Genomic DNA, 13126 nt, shown 5'->3' with positions numbered 1-13126 from the left:
TATGGCCTGATACAGACGATCATATACATATCTATGTAGAATAGAATACACTCTAATCGATATTAGTACAGTGATGCAGAAGAGGGTATGGTAACGGGGGACTGGTAACTTTGCAAGGCACTATTACTTGCAAGACATGACGTATCCAGACGTGTCAAGGATAGCTTTCCCGCAGATCGAGCAAACACCCTTTTTATAAGCACAGCCTAGCGGAAAGTGGTCAGAAGGTCGATAACAATAAAAAGATGTCACCTCACCATGACAGTATTTCGCCTTATTCTGTGTCACTGTCTGCTTACAGTCTTTGCATTTCCCTTGATACGGCTAAGCGGGAACACGTTGGCTTGACACAGAAACGAGAACTCTCAAGTACACACCTGGAACCTGTTCTTAGAGCTTCCTGGCCGGGTCAAAAGCTTGTTTTCACCAATCTTCCGGCTCCCCTCTTTAACGCTACTTGAGGTTGAAGTGAATGGGTCGGGTGCTGCAACCTTAGACAGTTTCTGGAAAAGATAGTAAGTAAAGCTTCTGGTCGTGCCGTTGCTTGGTTGTCCACTCACTGACTCGCACTTCTTGCAGACCATGGACGTTTGCTACAGCGATACCGGTTCACAGCAAGGGCGCTATGTGGAGTCTTAGTCAGCAGATTCTTCGTTCAGGCTCCTTCCAAGAATCGCGAACCACCCCTGCTGCTTCTGTGTCCACGCACACTTTCTACACCGTAAATGACGTACGGCGGCACACCTTCCGTTGAGTCTTTGTTGTCTTCGTCGTATGACACACGCCACTTATGGTAAACCGTGGGCCGCCGTTGCGACTGTCCACGTAGCGCCCGATACGGCGCCTTTCCCAATACGGACAACCGCTATTGTCGCCACCCCTGTGTGAGCAGAAGAAATATCAGCACGGGCAACGCGGGACAGCCCCTTAGGTTGTTGACATGTCAAGTGTCACAAAAGCCTTTGTCGGCCCCGTTCTTTTATGAATTTTTGCCTTCCCTCCAAGGTAGGGACATCCCAACGCCACGGCTAACTTCATCCGACGACGTCCTTCGCACACTTACTGACGTTGTAGACCTGGATGTCGTGGGTATTCTCATTTATTCCCAAAGGCTTTCCGCTTAGCCCTTACCGACGGTGGAGGCGAGTGTGCCTAAGGTTTTTTGTCTTCTCCCCCATCACTGAGGTTCGCTGTATAAAATGTCACGAAAAGTTTTCGATACACCCAAGCTCGAATTTCTGTCCCGTTGACGTGCCGGTCATGTCCCTTTTCACACTCTCTACAGAACTGCTGTTACTTATCTTAGACGAGCTGGACCCGGTCTCCTTATTCCGGTTCTGTAAGGTGAGCGAATTTTCAACGTTCAATGATGAAGCATGTGTCTTATCTTCACTCAGGCTTCGCAAACGATACTTACCTTAGTCGGGGGCACGACATCCCTCCGCTATCGCTACGAGCTTGCACTTTGTGGTCTCAGGGAAGGTTTACTTAACCAATGCTCGCCGAAGGATCAGCTTGCCACTTTGCTTAGCTATAAGCGGGCTTGGTCCACATTTACCTGGTCTGCGGAGGACAGACTTACATTCCCTCCACCCACGATCATGGGTGTCTCCGGAAATTACTTGTATCAAGCGGTTCAATTCTCCGAACCCAACGGTTTCGTGTGGGCTCTGCGTATTTACGAGTTGCGATGTTTCCGGAGAACACCTCAACGCGGGTTGTATTTTAAACAGTATCTCCTAACCTTCGATGTAAGGAAGGTGGTCATCGATCCCTCTCAAAGCTTAATGATCTGGGCGCAGATTTATTTTCCGCCGCAGCAGTGAGTGTGACCATCCCATCCAATTGACTAACTTTCCAATATGGTTCAGGAATTCTCCAGTCCTCGGTGTCCTGCATTTCCGTGACACCCGTGGAGATTACGACCATCGAGAGGCTGCACAACCCCGACTACAGTACCGCACCGAGTGGTGGGGCATCACTCCTCCAGGGGAGCGCGTGTCTATCCAACAGGTGCAGGTGTGTGGCAGCTTAGTCGCGTTATCTATCCGTCTAGAGTTGGAGGATGGGGAAGGTATCACGGAGCTAGCACTTCTCAACTGGAGAACCGGTGCTGCCCTCCGTACTGTGAGTGATCGGATTGTTCTTACATGCCACTGTTACCTTCTTTCATTCTGACTTTTTTCTTTCGGAAGTTTACAGGTGACAAACTCACATTTGATCTCGTGAGCGACACACGTGTGATTGTCGTCTGTCAACCGGACGACGACGAAGAACGCAGCAGCGGCTCTTCTAGCGGTTCTTACGAACGACGTCCCGACGGTCTCTACGCCTATGATAAAGGAACACGTTCCCCCCAGATAGGTGTTTACGAGATATGCCACGAGCCTGGGCAAGGACCTCTTCCCCGTGCAAGGTCGTATGAATTTCCAGAAAGTTGGAACACAGTTTCTTTCGTACAACAATGTCCCAACTCATCTGCAAAGATGATAACCCCACCAGCGCCAGGAATTCTGTTTGACCACGATCCTCGCTTACGGCTGATTGCGGTAACGTTTGACTTTCCTTACAATGCGAAGCCCAGGGGACTTTCCCGCAAGGTGGTTGTAGTGATCGATGAGTCGAAACTTATGCCGGCTGACGACGGAGACGAAGTCGTACGTTGGGCGGATTGGCAGGAACATTGTATGATTCTTAACCTGCCAAACCAAGCGGACGGCGTCCAGCTCTGCGGCAGGCGTCTCATATTCTTCGAAAACGTCCAAAATTCTGCCGGCTCCCCTCAGGATCCTTCTAGCCGCGTTCACAGTTTGGATTTAAATCCCTCCGCTGCACCTTATTTATGGTCACTCGCCCGCCAAAGTCCGCCCTGGAGGTGGCAGGCGAGTGTTAGTACCGTCTTCGATCACCGAGGTTCCAAGTACGTTAGGACGAGTACCTCAAATACTCATGACCTCACGTGGATGGACGTTACTGAGGACAGCTTGATCTTATATCACGTACGTCTAGGTGGTTGGTCGCTGAACTCGGGTCACTGACATGTTGTTCCATAAGGAACGTGAAGGGCGGACGGGTGTCCGTATATTGACTTTTGGCCAGGAATTAAGAACAGAACCTTAAACGCGTCACACTACTCATTCATTTATCTTGTATCCGTGTTGTACATCTCCCCAGTTTCAGATACGATTAACAGAATACTTACAACTCACTGTACGCCCTGTATCCGATACGTACACAACGGACCTTTCACGATAGCCATGTTTCTTTACGTAGTGCTATGCTCTCCCCATTTCAGCACTACCCATACGACCCACCGACGCCTCTCCCGTTCATCCTCATCTTCTGCTCTTGCTACATCCCATGACCTGAAAGTTTGCGCTGCTGTAACTTGCCTCTCCGACAGACTCTCGACTGCTAAGCCACATCCGTCTATCCCTATCGACTTCAGAAACGCTTGGATCGTGTACCTTCCCGTGTGCAATCCTGCTACTAGGTAGACACGCGAATCCGGAGAGCGCTTCAGGGACATGACTAGACTCTGGATGAATTGCTTGTGGAGCGTGGGATTCCACAGCGTGTCTGCAGCGACAATCACGTCAAACAGAATTTCATCGTTCCCGGGGGTCTCCTGACATTCATGGGCGTAGACGAGGGCAGAAATGTCCGTACCCCAATCATATGGGACAGCACGAGCGATACCCGAAACGTTGTTCCGTAAAATATTCTCGGACAACGTCCGAATCAAGTGCTCGTCAGGATAATCGCTGACTGTAACACGAACATTTTGATATACACTCGCGATGAGGATAGACGGGAGGCCTGCACCGGCACCAAGCTCGAGAACGCGAATAACCCCCCGATCTCGAAATCGGTGCAACTCCAAATCCTCGAAGTGGTCTGCCAAGTAGATGGCAGCGACCCAGATGGATGATGCGTGAAGGTCCCATTTGGAAGGTTGAGGGTCAGGGGTTTCCAACTCTATGACCCTCGCTGGATTCTGATCCGGAAGCAAGGCAGGTTTAACGGTGTATGTGAATATTGAGCCAGGAGTGGAGTGTGTGATTGGAGTTAAGTCATAGAGGGTCTGAAGGGAACTAGACAGGATATCCTCTGGGTCATCTTGGGTCTTCGAAGCCGGCATGCGGTGCCGATGACCTTGTCAAACCAATACTAACTGATATTCATCAATGGCTCGATCGAGGATGAGAGCTGATGTCCTTATCCAGGAACGGACAACAACCCCTGTTCAGGGCTCGGGCGTAACAGCCGGAACGGTAACTTGGCTTGCTATACCACCCTAGGGTAGCCTAGGGACAAAATTCATGGGCAAAATACACAAAGTCTACCGTCCCACCCGCAGCTCGCTACCAAGCCTTCGTCAAATAACGACCAGCTGCATCCCGCCACGAACTCCGTATGGGAGTCATGAATATTCAAGAGATGCGCTCCCCCGGGCTGTGGATTCATCGACCAGCTAAAATGATAATCGTGAGGCAGAAATGTCATGAGGATGTAACCAAGCGCACATTCTACATGTCATATCATAGCTCGCTGTAGCCAGCACATCTGCCCTATGAGGACTCCACTGTACTTTCCGAATAGCATATTCATGTCCGGGTACCTGGTGTTCGCACAATCCACCAACAGCCTCGCTTGACGACGGAGCGTTGACCACCATTCGACAATCCCACGACTTGATCAACTTATCCACTCCACCACTAGCAATGAGGAACGGTCGGTATTTGTTCCAATCCAAAGAGAGAAGCTCAGTGACTGAAGCTGGAATGGTCAATACTGCAGCGGACACAGGATTGGTGAAAGCATTCGAGGATGGGCCAGAAGCGTAGGCAGGGTTCCGCAAGTCAAATATCTTTATTGTGCCATCGGTGGAGCAAGTTGCAAGCAAATCCGGAATGGTGCGGAGAGAAGAGGGCTTGATATACACATGATAGGTGTGCCTGAAGTGTTGTCACCGACCGAGGCCGGTCAGGAGTCCACTTTGAATGCTGAATCAACGAACGGAGTACACTTCAGAGCTTCTGCACCTACTCACGAGTTTCACGCTACCATCCCACGAGGACGATAGAAACGTGTCCTTCCTAATGTTGGACCAATCCACAGAGAATACCTCCCGGGTATGCTCGTGCCACGATCGGATGGGAAAATCCTAGGGTACCTTGTCATTCTGCGAGTTGGCATTAAGGCTTCTATATGGATTATGGTACTGACATTCAGCGTAATATCCCACATCTTAATAGAACCGTCTCCTGAACATCCTACCAACTGGTTTTCGTGGGTCTCTGACCAGGCAACGTCATAAAGGGCGTCCTGGGTCTCGAAACTACGTCGTGTCGGCAGTTGTGGTGAGCGAAGTGGATAACCATGCCTATGAACCACTTACAACTTATCAACCTTCACTCCATAGGTTCCCCTTGGGCCTGGAACGAGTGAGACTGTGTGAAGCCTTCCATTACCCACCAGCCCAAAATTTGCTGCCGAAGCTACGGCCAACCGGTGATTGTGAAATGGTGACCAAGCAATTGAGTAGTGTGCAAATCCTGGCGTCTGTACCACGGCATTAGGTGCTTGTGATGTGTTCATCGCCTTGTAGTAACTTTGTAAGATCTGGTTGATGACCTTGAGATACGTAAGTGCTAAGCGTGGATTCGTGTGATTAGCACCGGGCCGGCTAAGTATCACTTCCGTTCCGCTCGCTTACCTTTCGCCGGGCTCAGCACCAGCGCTCATCGGCGTCATTTAAGGATTTGAATGCGAGTTTCAGCCCCTACCATCCCGCATGTCGTTACTACAGCATCCAGCAAGCCGATTTCACCGGCCGTAGCAGTAGAACGGATTGCAGACTTCCTTTCGTCGGGTAATGTCACACTGCTGACCGGCGCGGGTGTGAGTGTGGACTCTGGTATCAGAGCTTATCGCGGTAAGGATGGCAGGTACATGAACCCAAACTACCAGTACGTCCCTTGACTAGTCCTGTTGTTTTATTTTCTAATATTCGGGTGGAAAGGCCAATTTTTGTTCGTTGAATACATCCTGGAACTCTCTAGGAACACCTCTAACAAGAATTCTAGTACCATGAACTAGTCGATAGGAGCCCTAAAGGCCAAATGTTCAGGCATGCAAACCCTTGCTTGTGTGTCTCCCCATGCCTGACCAGGTTTCCAATTACTCTGTAGGCAACGTTATTGGTAAGACACGGGTCAGTAGAGAAGAAGCTGCCCACGAGTTAAGTCTGCGTCAGGCTCCGTTCATACCTTGGCTATCCACCGGTCCGCGATGCATTGCCCAATACCACCCATTGTGCACTCGCAGCCCTACAGCATACTTCTCACATTTCCCGTTTAATCACCCAGAACGTGGACGGTCTGCACAGAAAGGCCATTGCCCATGTTTGGCATGACAACCTTATAAATGAACGAATGCTAGAGCTTCATGGAAGCCTACACGTATGTTGTTACGACCTCGCAATGATCTCACGTACACACTGACCGAGACAGCGGGTCCATTGCAACCACGGCCACGTCGTAGACCGAAATACCTTCCAAGACTGGATCTCAGCCCACAATCCTTATTGGAAAGACTACGTTACTAGGGTTAGAAGCAACTGGAACGAAGCCCAGGACCAATCCAGATGGAGACGTACGCTTTGACTTAACGTTTGTTTACCTTCTGGTGACCAGTGGTTTGTATGGTAGGTCGAGTTGGAGGGAGTATCATACGACGATTTCGTCGTACCAGAGTGTCCTCAGTGTGTGTTGGAGGGCCGTCACAATACGAACGTGAGTCTGTTTGGTAGAATCATGTTGTTCCCAATTGAACCACCCCCAGCAAAAACCGACAGTCATTTTCTTTGGCGAATCAATCCCAACGATCGTCAGAAATCGATCGTGAGGTCTTCGACATAGGTTTTTTTCTTTCTACATTTTCTCAACTCCGCACAGGTTCCACGATGTTGAAAGGTCGGATAGGCTTTTCGTAGTAGGAACCACGCTGGCAACGTTTTCTGCTTTCAGGTAATCGATTTTAATATCGTCGCTTCATCATTTACTCCCTTGTATTGCATGAATTGCCAGGTTGGTACAGCACGCGGTCAAACTGGGAAAACCGGTCTTACTCCTGAACGTGGGCCCTACGCGTGGGGATGGTCTGCCGGGTGTGGAGAAGATCGAGATCCCTGCTTCATATGTAATGCGGGGCGTTGTCAGGACTATCCTGTAAGTGTCTTACGACGGACGAGCACTTCGCAGATTTGACCCATTTACTCAAAGGGGGACCAGAGCTACTGCTGACCCAGTCACCGTTGATCTTCTAAACAAAGGCATTTACGATCCGCCATCAGATAGGTAGTACTAACTCGAAAACGTTACATTGTAGAGTGAACAGCTGCTAGTTGGAGCGCAAGAGTCCTAGGCTGTATATAGATTATAGCCCGTCTCCGGGCGAATATAAAATCGTCATCCTGGTATATACAGGAACGTGATACGGTTATTCTTATGCAAGACTAGAGTGAGATGACTACGAGCCGATGCTTTTATGTAAAGATAGACGAGAGGACGAGATAGCGCTGTTAGAAGTGTGGTAGTGTATGAAAGCGAAAACAGGTGGGTGGGACGCCGTCCCTAGGTGAAAAGAATTGCGGTCACGTGGGTAGTGAGGGATTGTCTTGGTCAGGCTTTCCCGGATGGAGGGATAGCGTGGAAGTCGGGGAACGCTCTGGGTGAGAGTTGGAAGGTGTATCGTCGAATTCGACATCGACATCGTCCTGCTCACCACCAACAGGCATGAGGTTGGTATCGGTCAGCCATTTTGGATATCGCAACTCCGACCAGTTCCACGACTGCCATCGTTCTGTGACGGGGAAAGTCTTCGGTAAAGGATGTTGAGACCTGTCAAGATACTCCACTAGTGCAGAGTCTAATTCACGTACAGCAGAATGTGTTGGAATGTTGATGTCATCATGGGGAGAGGGAGATTTTAGCTTGAAGACATCAGATGTATTTGCTGCGCGTTCATCTTGGGGCGTCAGAGGAGGTGGAGTTACATTGTCACCGTCTGTATTTGAAGATGACGGCGAGGACTTTTTGGTGGCGGGGGGCGTCTGGACAAGGACACAAGTCGGGTGGTGACGTGTTAGCGTATCGTCTACTACGAATGTGGTAAGAGTTGTGGGGGCTGCTCACTGTTTCCTTTGGGGTATGGCGCTGGGTCTGACCAACAGGTTTCCGGAGACATCGTTCGCGATGTTTTGTCCAATGGAATGGATCGTAGGAACTCTTGGGTGACAACTTGATGCGGTTGCCACATCGCTTGCAAGTTACGAAGAGGGGTCCGTGAACCTCCGCCATAGGGTCATCTCGCAACTTCTTCTCTCTTGCGAGTTCCGCGGCGGTCCTGGTTGGTCTGGGAGAATCCCCCCCACTGGAGTCTGGGTGAGGGGATATGACGACAGGACAAAGTGAGCCACTGACCTTGCTGCGAGACCCTTGACGGCTGAGCCTTTCTTTGGCGAACCCCTGCATTGGGCGTGTCATGAGCAGGGTGGGGAGCCGACTGCCTGCGAAAGCAACATACATAGTTATACGGGCTGATGAGAATGCTTCTGCACGAATAGATTGATGAAGAAGCGGGCAGAGGTGTTGAGAGGGTTTCACTCGGAGTGTGTGAAGGGAAGGTGACGTTTCGATATGGTCCGAATGTAGGAGGGGATGAGGGGGGAACTTGTGGGGCACTCCGCGATGGCCAAAAAATACAACACTCAAGACTATCTACGTGTTTCGTGTTCCCCCCCGCAGGTCTCGCAAGCCAGGATAATTGTACGGCGCAGAGCCACGGATTGAAAAGCCAAGAGAAGGAAAGGGACTGGCCAAAGCCCTCGGAATTTCCCGACGGACCCTGCACGCCGGCGTCGCACAATACTAGTATTGGGGCGTGTTCAGAGCCGGGAGTGGGGTGGGGTAGGGGACAGGTGCACTCGTGCAGCCAGAGAAGTACAGCATCGATACTATCCCAACGATACCAAGTGTCATGGACCGCGTACTTAATCACTCCAATTGTACTTATATGTATGTACGCTTCCGGCTGTTACGTAGGAGTTCCTAAGCCCTCCCGGAAGCCACGGATAAACGCCTTTAGCGGCTGCATGAACCATCCCCACGGGCCAGGGGGCTCCCTCTCTGGTGGTTTATAGTCCTTCCGTCCTTGGACGATTCGAGGGTCGGCTGTCCTCGACGACTTCCGTCCCCCCCTCTTCGCGTGCACGCTTGTCTCCAAGTCTGGGCTGTCGGGCCGTCGATGATTGGCACCGCGTCAGTCAAGGAGCTTCGAGGAAATATCAGGCTTCGTGATGAGGTTCTGCTTATGGGCGTCGGGGTAGTGACGTTGCCAGGTGTAGGAGGCGGGAATGATAGACGCGATGAAAGAGCCTTGGAAGCCGTCGTCGGAACAGCTGGGGTCACGCTGTAAAAGCCCGTTAAGCCATGTCCTCTTTTGGGAAGAATAAAAACACTGACGGGATACATGTCTTCTTATGCTCGTTCCATTTCGTGTGGTCATAGTCCACTTCTCCCCCCAGCATCACCGTGTCCTTACAGCATGCACAACAAATACTCCTCGTGGTAAGTGCCTTCACCTGTGGGTCGTTCAACAAAGCAATCTTTCTCTCTGTAGTAGCTATTCTGCTTTGGGGACTGAATGTCTCCTTAGACGCAGATGGTCGGAGTGACCTAGGAACGTACGTAGAACCCGTGCAATGTTGCTGGTGACTTTGCCAATTGGTCAGGACATACGGTTGGTGAGGAGACAACTTAATCCATTTCTGGCACGCTCGACAGAACACTTCGTGAGGCTTTATCTCCTGTGCACGAAAGTCGGCTTGCAATATGGCCAGCCTCAACGATTCGGTTTTGCTGGGAGGCTTGTCTTCCGGCGTTAACGAAGGTTCAGTTTTTCCTGGGGACATTGCCACACTCAGGTGAAGCGATATAGGCGCGGGTTCGTCTTCCTTTACTTCAGTCACATCCTCTGTTGAGGTTGGCTTGGTCCTGGAAGCTCACGTTAGAATGGCGAGAGGACTATTTGATACATTGATAAACGAACTCTTTCGCGGTTGGTGGCTTGGGATCACATTTCGCTCGATGTCTCTCCCACGGCCGCACGATATATGTTCGTCCCTTTCCGAGGTTTATCCAGCTGTCACATCGCGTGCAGAATGCGCGATGTGGTTCCAATTCACCGCATTCGGGCTGTTTCTTGAAATATTCGATCCGCTCTGGTTCACTTCTATAGATTCGAGTCCCAGACGAAGATTCAGCGACGGACTCTGTCTCGTCAGCATCATCTGACGGACTCGTTGGCCGCCCTCTGAAAAGACCAAAAGGAGTGGTATTAGTCAAGATTCGAAAAGAACAACCAGCCCACATGACTTGCCTCAATGAAGGTGGCTTAGTAGCCGAGCTCTCCTGTCGGTGCCGAACAGATGGTGACAATGACGTCCGGTGGTGTGTCGATGTACTGGGGGGTTTAGAAGGGCTCCGACTCTCTTCGGAGTTTTGTCTTCGCGGCTTGGGAGATGGACCTGGTAAACTACACCGACACGCAAATTCTACTGAGTGTGAGGCGTCCAAAATTCAGGAGAATCTACTCACTTCATGTCCGCCGCCTTGGAACCAGGACTTCCCTCTGGTACCTGAGTAGTACGTGAGCCCACTTGGCCACCACTAAAATCAACGAATGTGACGCGGAAACGCGCGTCTATCTGCCAGATAAGATTCACATACCTCTGAGACCACCTCGGAGGACGCTGGCGCGTGTGATGCCTCACTAGGCGCATCTGACTCTTCTCCTGGGACTGCTCTAATCCACGAGCTCTATCATTAACACCAGTGGGTATTGAACAGCCGAACGTACTTGGTATGATCTTTTGCTGCATTCCTCCTCCGCTGTAGAGTCCGAACGGTTACAATTAAACTAAGGCTAACAACACGCGTCCAGATGCACTTACCTTGCCCTTGGCTGAGTACTTGACCTTCACAGTCTTGTCACGACTGTTAATCGCAACATGTGTCAGCTGTCGCACTCCACACGCACTTGAAAAAACTATGTACATACTGCTTTGCGGGTGAAACTGAATCGCTCATGGTAAAGAATGTATGGGAGTCAGTATTAACATTCGAAATCAGACAATATACCTGTCCTCGGACAATGCAGTCCCGACTAGTTAGCAGGCGCGCCTGTCTGGTGGTTGTGAATACGCTATTGTCACCTGCTCAACGCGTCGCCAAACATGGACAAACTCAACGCGTCCCACACTAGTTACTTACGCGAAACATACAATAGCATTCGCAATACAGAGTTACTCCGGGCGATGACGATAGTCATTAAATGCAGAACCACACAAGAACTACCTACTATTATCCAATTTATTTCCCAGGGCAACGTTTGTTACATGGGATCTGCCGTCGCAGACGACGGGTGGTAACGCTCAGACGAGATGTTTGCCTGAGGATGTGGAATATCGATCTGGGGATCAATAACCGGGAAGTAGTTCGCACGCGAGAATCCTCCAGTACTAGATGATGACGATGAGTCGTGCCGTCCCTGACCTTGATGGTGTTGATCGGGCATGCTGGAACCTGGCAGATGTGGTACGCTTGACACATGGCATTGGCCCGCTCCATACATGTGAAACATCGGAGGACCATTCGCTGGTGAAGTGTGGGATGACGGTGATTGTGTCGGATGGGAATGATGATGAGAGGGGAAGGAGTGGTTCAACTCGGACGCTGTTGATGTAACGGTCAGACGCAACGTCTCCGCTTAGCCTAGCGAGATCAACCCACCGTTCCGTTCTGACGTACGCACCGTAACGAGATGATGTGGACACTCTCCGTCGATGCCCTGTTGTACACATATCACGCAAGCCCGATCAATGCATTGGTATCCCTTCTTGACACAGGTGGTACAGGGTCTTGAAAAGTGTTGTCAGCGGATTATCACAACGAACACACAGACGAGCACTGCTACCTAATACCCTCACAGCGGACCTTGTCGCGTCTGCATGCATTACTCAGAGCTTTGCACAGGACGCTTCAGACGATACGCCCTTACCTGCAATTCGTACAGGCCTAAGCTCCTCTTAGGATTCTTTAGAAAAACGCGAACGTAATGTCCCTGCTTACCGCCTTTACCCGAGTTCCGTGACCCCGACTCCTCCTCTGAACATTGACACACTCTTTTCCCTGTTCAACGCATTGTCGACATGGTCGCATCTCCTCGCATTTGCGATTTTCTTGCCTGCAGCTCTCGCAACGAAGTTTGACCGATTTTGGTCCTCGGGCTACGTGTACACACTCTTCGCTTCTCAAAACGCATCGCGAGCACGGTCGCTGATCGTCACACTCACCAACGACGATTTAGGAACAGTGAGAAGTTCAGAGAAGAAATAAACTAACCTTCTTGTTATCTCTTCTACAACTCAGACATGCTAATTTCGCTCGCTCACTTCTTAGTCTGTTCGAACGTAATACCAGGATGGGCGAGGCTGCTTCCGACCGTGCCAGAGGCACGGCTTGTTCTTCAGTACACTCAAGGTGCATGCTTCGGCACCTCAGACAGGGCTTCCCCCCTTCGCACCGCACACGAGCACGCCGGCAACTCTCGCATCCGTCCGTGCATTGGTCGACGGTGTATCCTTTCTTTACACATGCCCCGCACGGCCTGCGGTGACCCAACGGAGTCGGAAACGATTAAAATGAGATGACATGCCGTTGAAACGTTCCTCACTTTTCACCATCGCAACGAATCTTGTCTCGTCTAAGGCAGCCAAAGCCGATTTTCAGCTCAATGACACGATACCTCATAGATGAGAGATCGTTCACCTGCAACTCGTGCATGCCTAAAAACAGATCAAGTTAGCCGATACTCGAGAGTTGTTTAACAGTGCAAGATACCTTAGCAGTCCTTTTCGGCCATGTTGTTATGAGGTCGGAATCCGGGAGCGATGACGGCGGCTGGGAATCCATCAGAGATTTTACAGGGATGTGGTTAGGAGTCAAGGGATATCTCGCAGGTGGGAAAATTCACATCTGATTATCTGATGTCATGTTTTATT

The 13126-nt window shown here is 50.6% G+C and overlaps 7 protein-coding genes across 7 annotated transcripts; 2 read left to right on the top strand and 5 right to left on the bottom strand.

The window, feature by feature from the left end:
• Positions 1 to 123: 123 nt before the first annotated feature.
• Positions 124 to 584, bottom strand: F5J12DRAFT_724421 (PDZ-binding protein; the record flags this gene model as incomplete). The annotated part of the gene is made up of 4 exons (XM_051741534.1): positions 124 to 206; positions 258 to 324; positions 378 to 503; positions 561 to 584. 4 exons carry the CDS (start codon positions 582 to 584, stop codon positions 124 to 126), a joined length of 300 nt encoding a protein of 99 aa, XP_051597482.1.
• Positions 585 to 1260: 676 nt separating this feature from the next.
• Positions 1261 to 3120, top strand: F5J12DRAFT_895137 (uncharacterized protein; the record flags this gene model as incomplete). Its single annotated transcript, XM_051747809.1, has 5 exons — positions 1261 to 1344; positions 1398 to 1822; positions 1872 to 2127; positions 2196 to 2999; positions 3055 to 3120. The coding sequence occupies 5 exons, from the start codon at positions 1261 to 1263 to the stop codon at positions 3118 to 3120; spliced, it is 1635 nt and encodes a 544-aa protein (XP_051597481.1).
• A 145-nt stretch (positions 3121 to 3265) lies between these two features.
• F5J12DRAFT_906714 (WD40-repeat-containing domain protein) lies at positions 3266 to 5601 on the bottom strand (the record flags this gene model as incomplete). The annotated part of the gene is made up of 7 exons (XM_051748815.1): positions 3266 to 4155; positions 4347 to 4474; positions 4527 to 4870; positions 4944 to 4997; positions 5054 to 5167; positions 5230 to 5341; positions 5402 to 5601. 7 exons carry the CDS (start codon positions 5599 to 5601, stop codon positions 3266 to 3268), a joined length of 1842 nt encoding a protein of 613 aa, XP_051597480.1.
• A 168-nt stretch (positions 5602 to 5769) lies between these two features.
• F5J12DRAFT_952232 (DHS-like NAD/FAD-binding domain-containing protein) lies at positions 5770 to 7499 on the top strand (the record flags this gene model as incomplete). The annotated part of the gene is made up of 10 exons (XM_051749823.1): positions 5770 to 5976; positions 6090 to 6151; positions 6260 to 6464; positions 6516 to 6611; positions 6634 to 6657; positions 6714 to 6797; positions 6847 to 6905; positions 6960 to 7031; positions 7092 to 7232; positions 7287 to 7499. The coding sequence occupies 10 exons, from the start codon at positions 5770 to 5772 to the stop codon at positions 7363 to 7365; spliced, it is 1029 nt and encodes a 342-aa protein (XP_051597479.1). The 3' UTR covers positions 7366 to 7499.
• On the bottom strand, positions 7465 to 8868 carry F5J12DRAFT_273982 (uncharacterized protein). Its single transcript, XM_051738690.1, has 6 exons — positions 8590 to 8868; positions 8487 to 8531; positions 8199 to 8436; positions 7946 to 8116; positions 7789 to 7882; positions 7465 to 7731 (listed from the first exon to the last, which is right to left on the bottom strand). Coding segments are annotated over exons 1-6 (624 nt in total). The 5' UTR covers positions 8592 to 8868; the 3' UTR covers positions 7465 to 7657.
• A 171-nt stretch (positions 8869 to 9039) lies between these two features.
• F5J12DRAFT_847425 (uncharacterized protein) lies at positions 9040 to 11289 on the bottom strand. The gene is made up of 12 exons (XM_051746380.1): positions 11125 to 11289; positions 11018 to 11060; positions 10924 to 10955; positions 10794 to 10869; positions 10662 to 10702; positions 10444 to 10599; positions 10114 to 10377; positions 9753 to 10058; positions 9528 to 9704; positions 9321 to 9474; positions 9223 to 9295; positions 9040 to 9191 (listed from the first exon to the last, which is right to left on the bottom strand). Exons 1-12 carry the CDS (start codon positions 11151 to 11153, stop codon positions 9100 to 9102), a joined length of 1443 nt encoding a protein of 480 aa, XP_051597477.1. The 5' UTR covers positions 11154 to 11289; the 3' UTR covers positions 9040 to 9099.
• A 599-nt stretch (positions 11290 to 11888) lies between these two features.
• On the bottom strand, positions 11889 to 13075 carry F5J12DRAFT_847415 (uncharacterized protein). The gene is made up of 7 exons (XM_051746379.1): positions 12966 to 13075; positions 12894 to 12910; positions 12799 to 12828; positions 12468 to 12732; positions 12195 to 12413; positions 12124 to 12140; positions 11889 to 12069 (listed from the first exon to the last, which is right to left on the bottom strand). The coding sequence occupies exons 1-7, from the start codon at positions 13035 to 13037 to the stop codon at positions 12036 to 12038; spliced, it is 654 nt and encodes a 217-aa protein (XP_051597476.1). The 5' UTR covers positions 13038 to 13075; the 3' UTR covers positions 11889 to 12035.
• Positions 13076 to 13126: the final 51 nt, after the last annotated feature.

The sequence above is a fragment of the Pisolithus orientalis genome, assembly GCF_024613125.1.
Source record: "Pisolithus orientalis strain OTSU chromosome Unknown F5J12scaffold_28, whole genome shotgun sequence".
Taxonomy (NCBI): domain Eukaryota; kingdom Fungi; phylum Basidiomycota; class Agaricomycetes; order Boletales; family Pisolithaceae; genus Pisolithus; species Pisolithus orientalis.
Note: the sequence above shows the minus strand (reverse complement) of the source record. Positions and strands in the feature narration are given on the sequence as shown.

What these genes read in the sequence shown, in the direction of transcription:
- F5J12DRAFT_847425 (XM_051746380.1), bottom strand. Translation starts at nt 11,153, where the DNA reads ATGAGCGATTCAGTTTCACCCGCAAAGCA. An exon ending in CAACATTGCACGGGTTCTAC is followed by an intron (nt 9,705 to 9,752) that starts GTACGTTCCTAG and finishes GGAGACATTCAG; the next exon opens with TCCCCAAAGCAGAATAGCTA. An exon ending in CATAAGAAGACATGTATCCC is followed by an intron (nt 9,475 to 9,527) that starts GTCAGTGTTTTT and finishes GGGCTTTTACAG; the next exon opens with CGTGACCCCAGCTGTTCCGA.
- F5J12DRAFT_273982 (XM_051738690.1), bottom strand. An exon ending in GTCAAGGGTCTCGCAGCAAG is followed by an intron (nt 8,437 to 8,486) that starts GTCAGTGGCTCA and finishes CCCAGACTCCAG; the next exon opens with TGGGGGGGATTCTCCCAGAC. An exon ending in GCCATACCCCAAAGGAAACA is followed by an intron (nt 8,117 to 8,198) that starts GTGAGCAGCCCC and finishes GTCCTTGTCCAG; the next exon opens with ACGCCCCCCGCCACCAAAAA.
- F5J12DRAFT_847415 (XM_051746379.1), bottom strand. Translation starts at nt 13,037, where the DNA reads ATGGATTCCCAGCCGCCGTCATCGCTCCCGGATTCCGACCTCATAACA. An exon ending in ATTCGTTGCGATGGTGAAAA is followed by an intron (nt 12,733 to 12,798) that starts GTGAGGAACGTT and finishes GGGTCACCGCAG; the next exon opens with GCCGTGCGGGGCATGTGTAA. An exon ending in GTAGAAGAGATAACAAGAAG is followed by an intron (nt 12,414 to 12,467) that starts GTTAGTTTATTT and finishes GTCGTTGGTGAG; the next exon opens with TGTGACGATCAGCGACCGTG.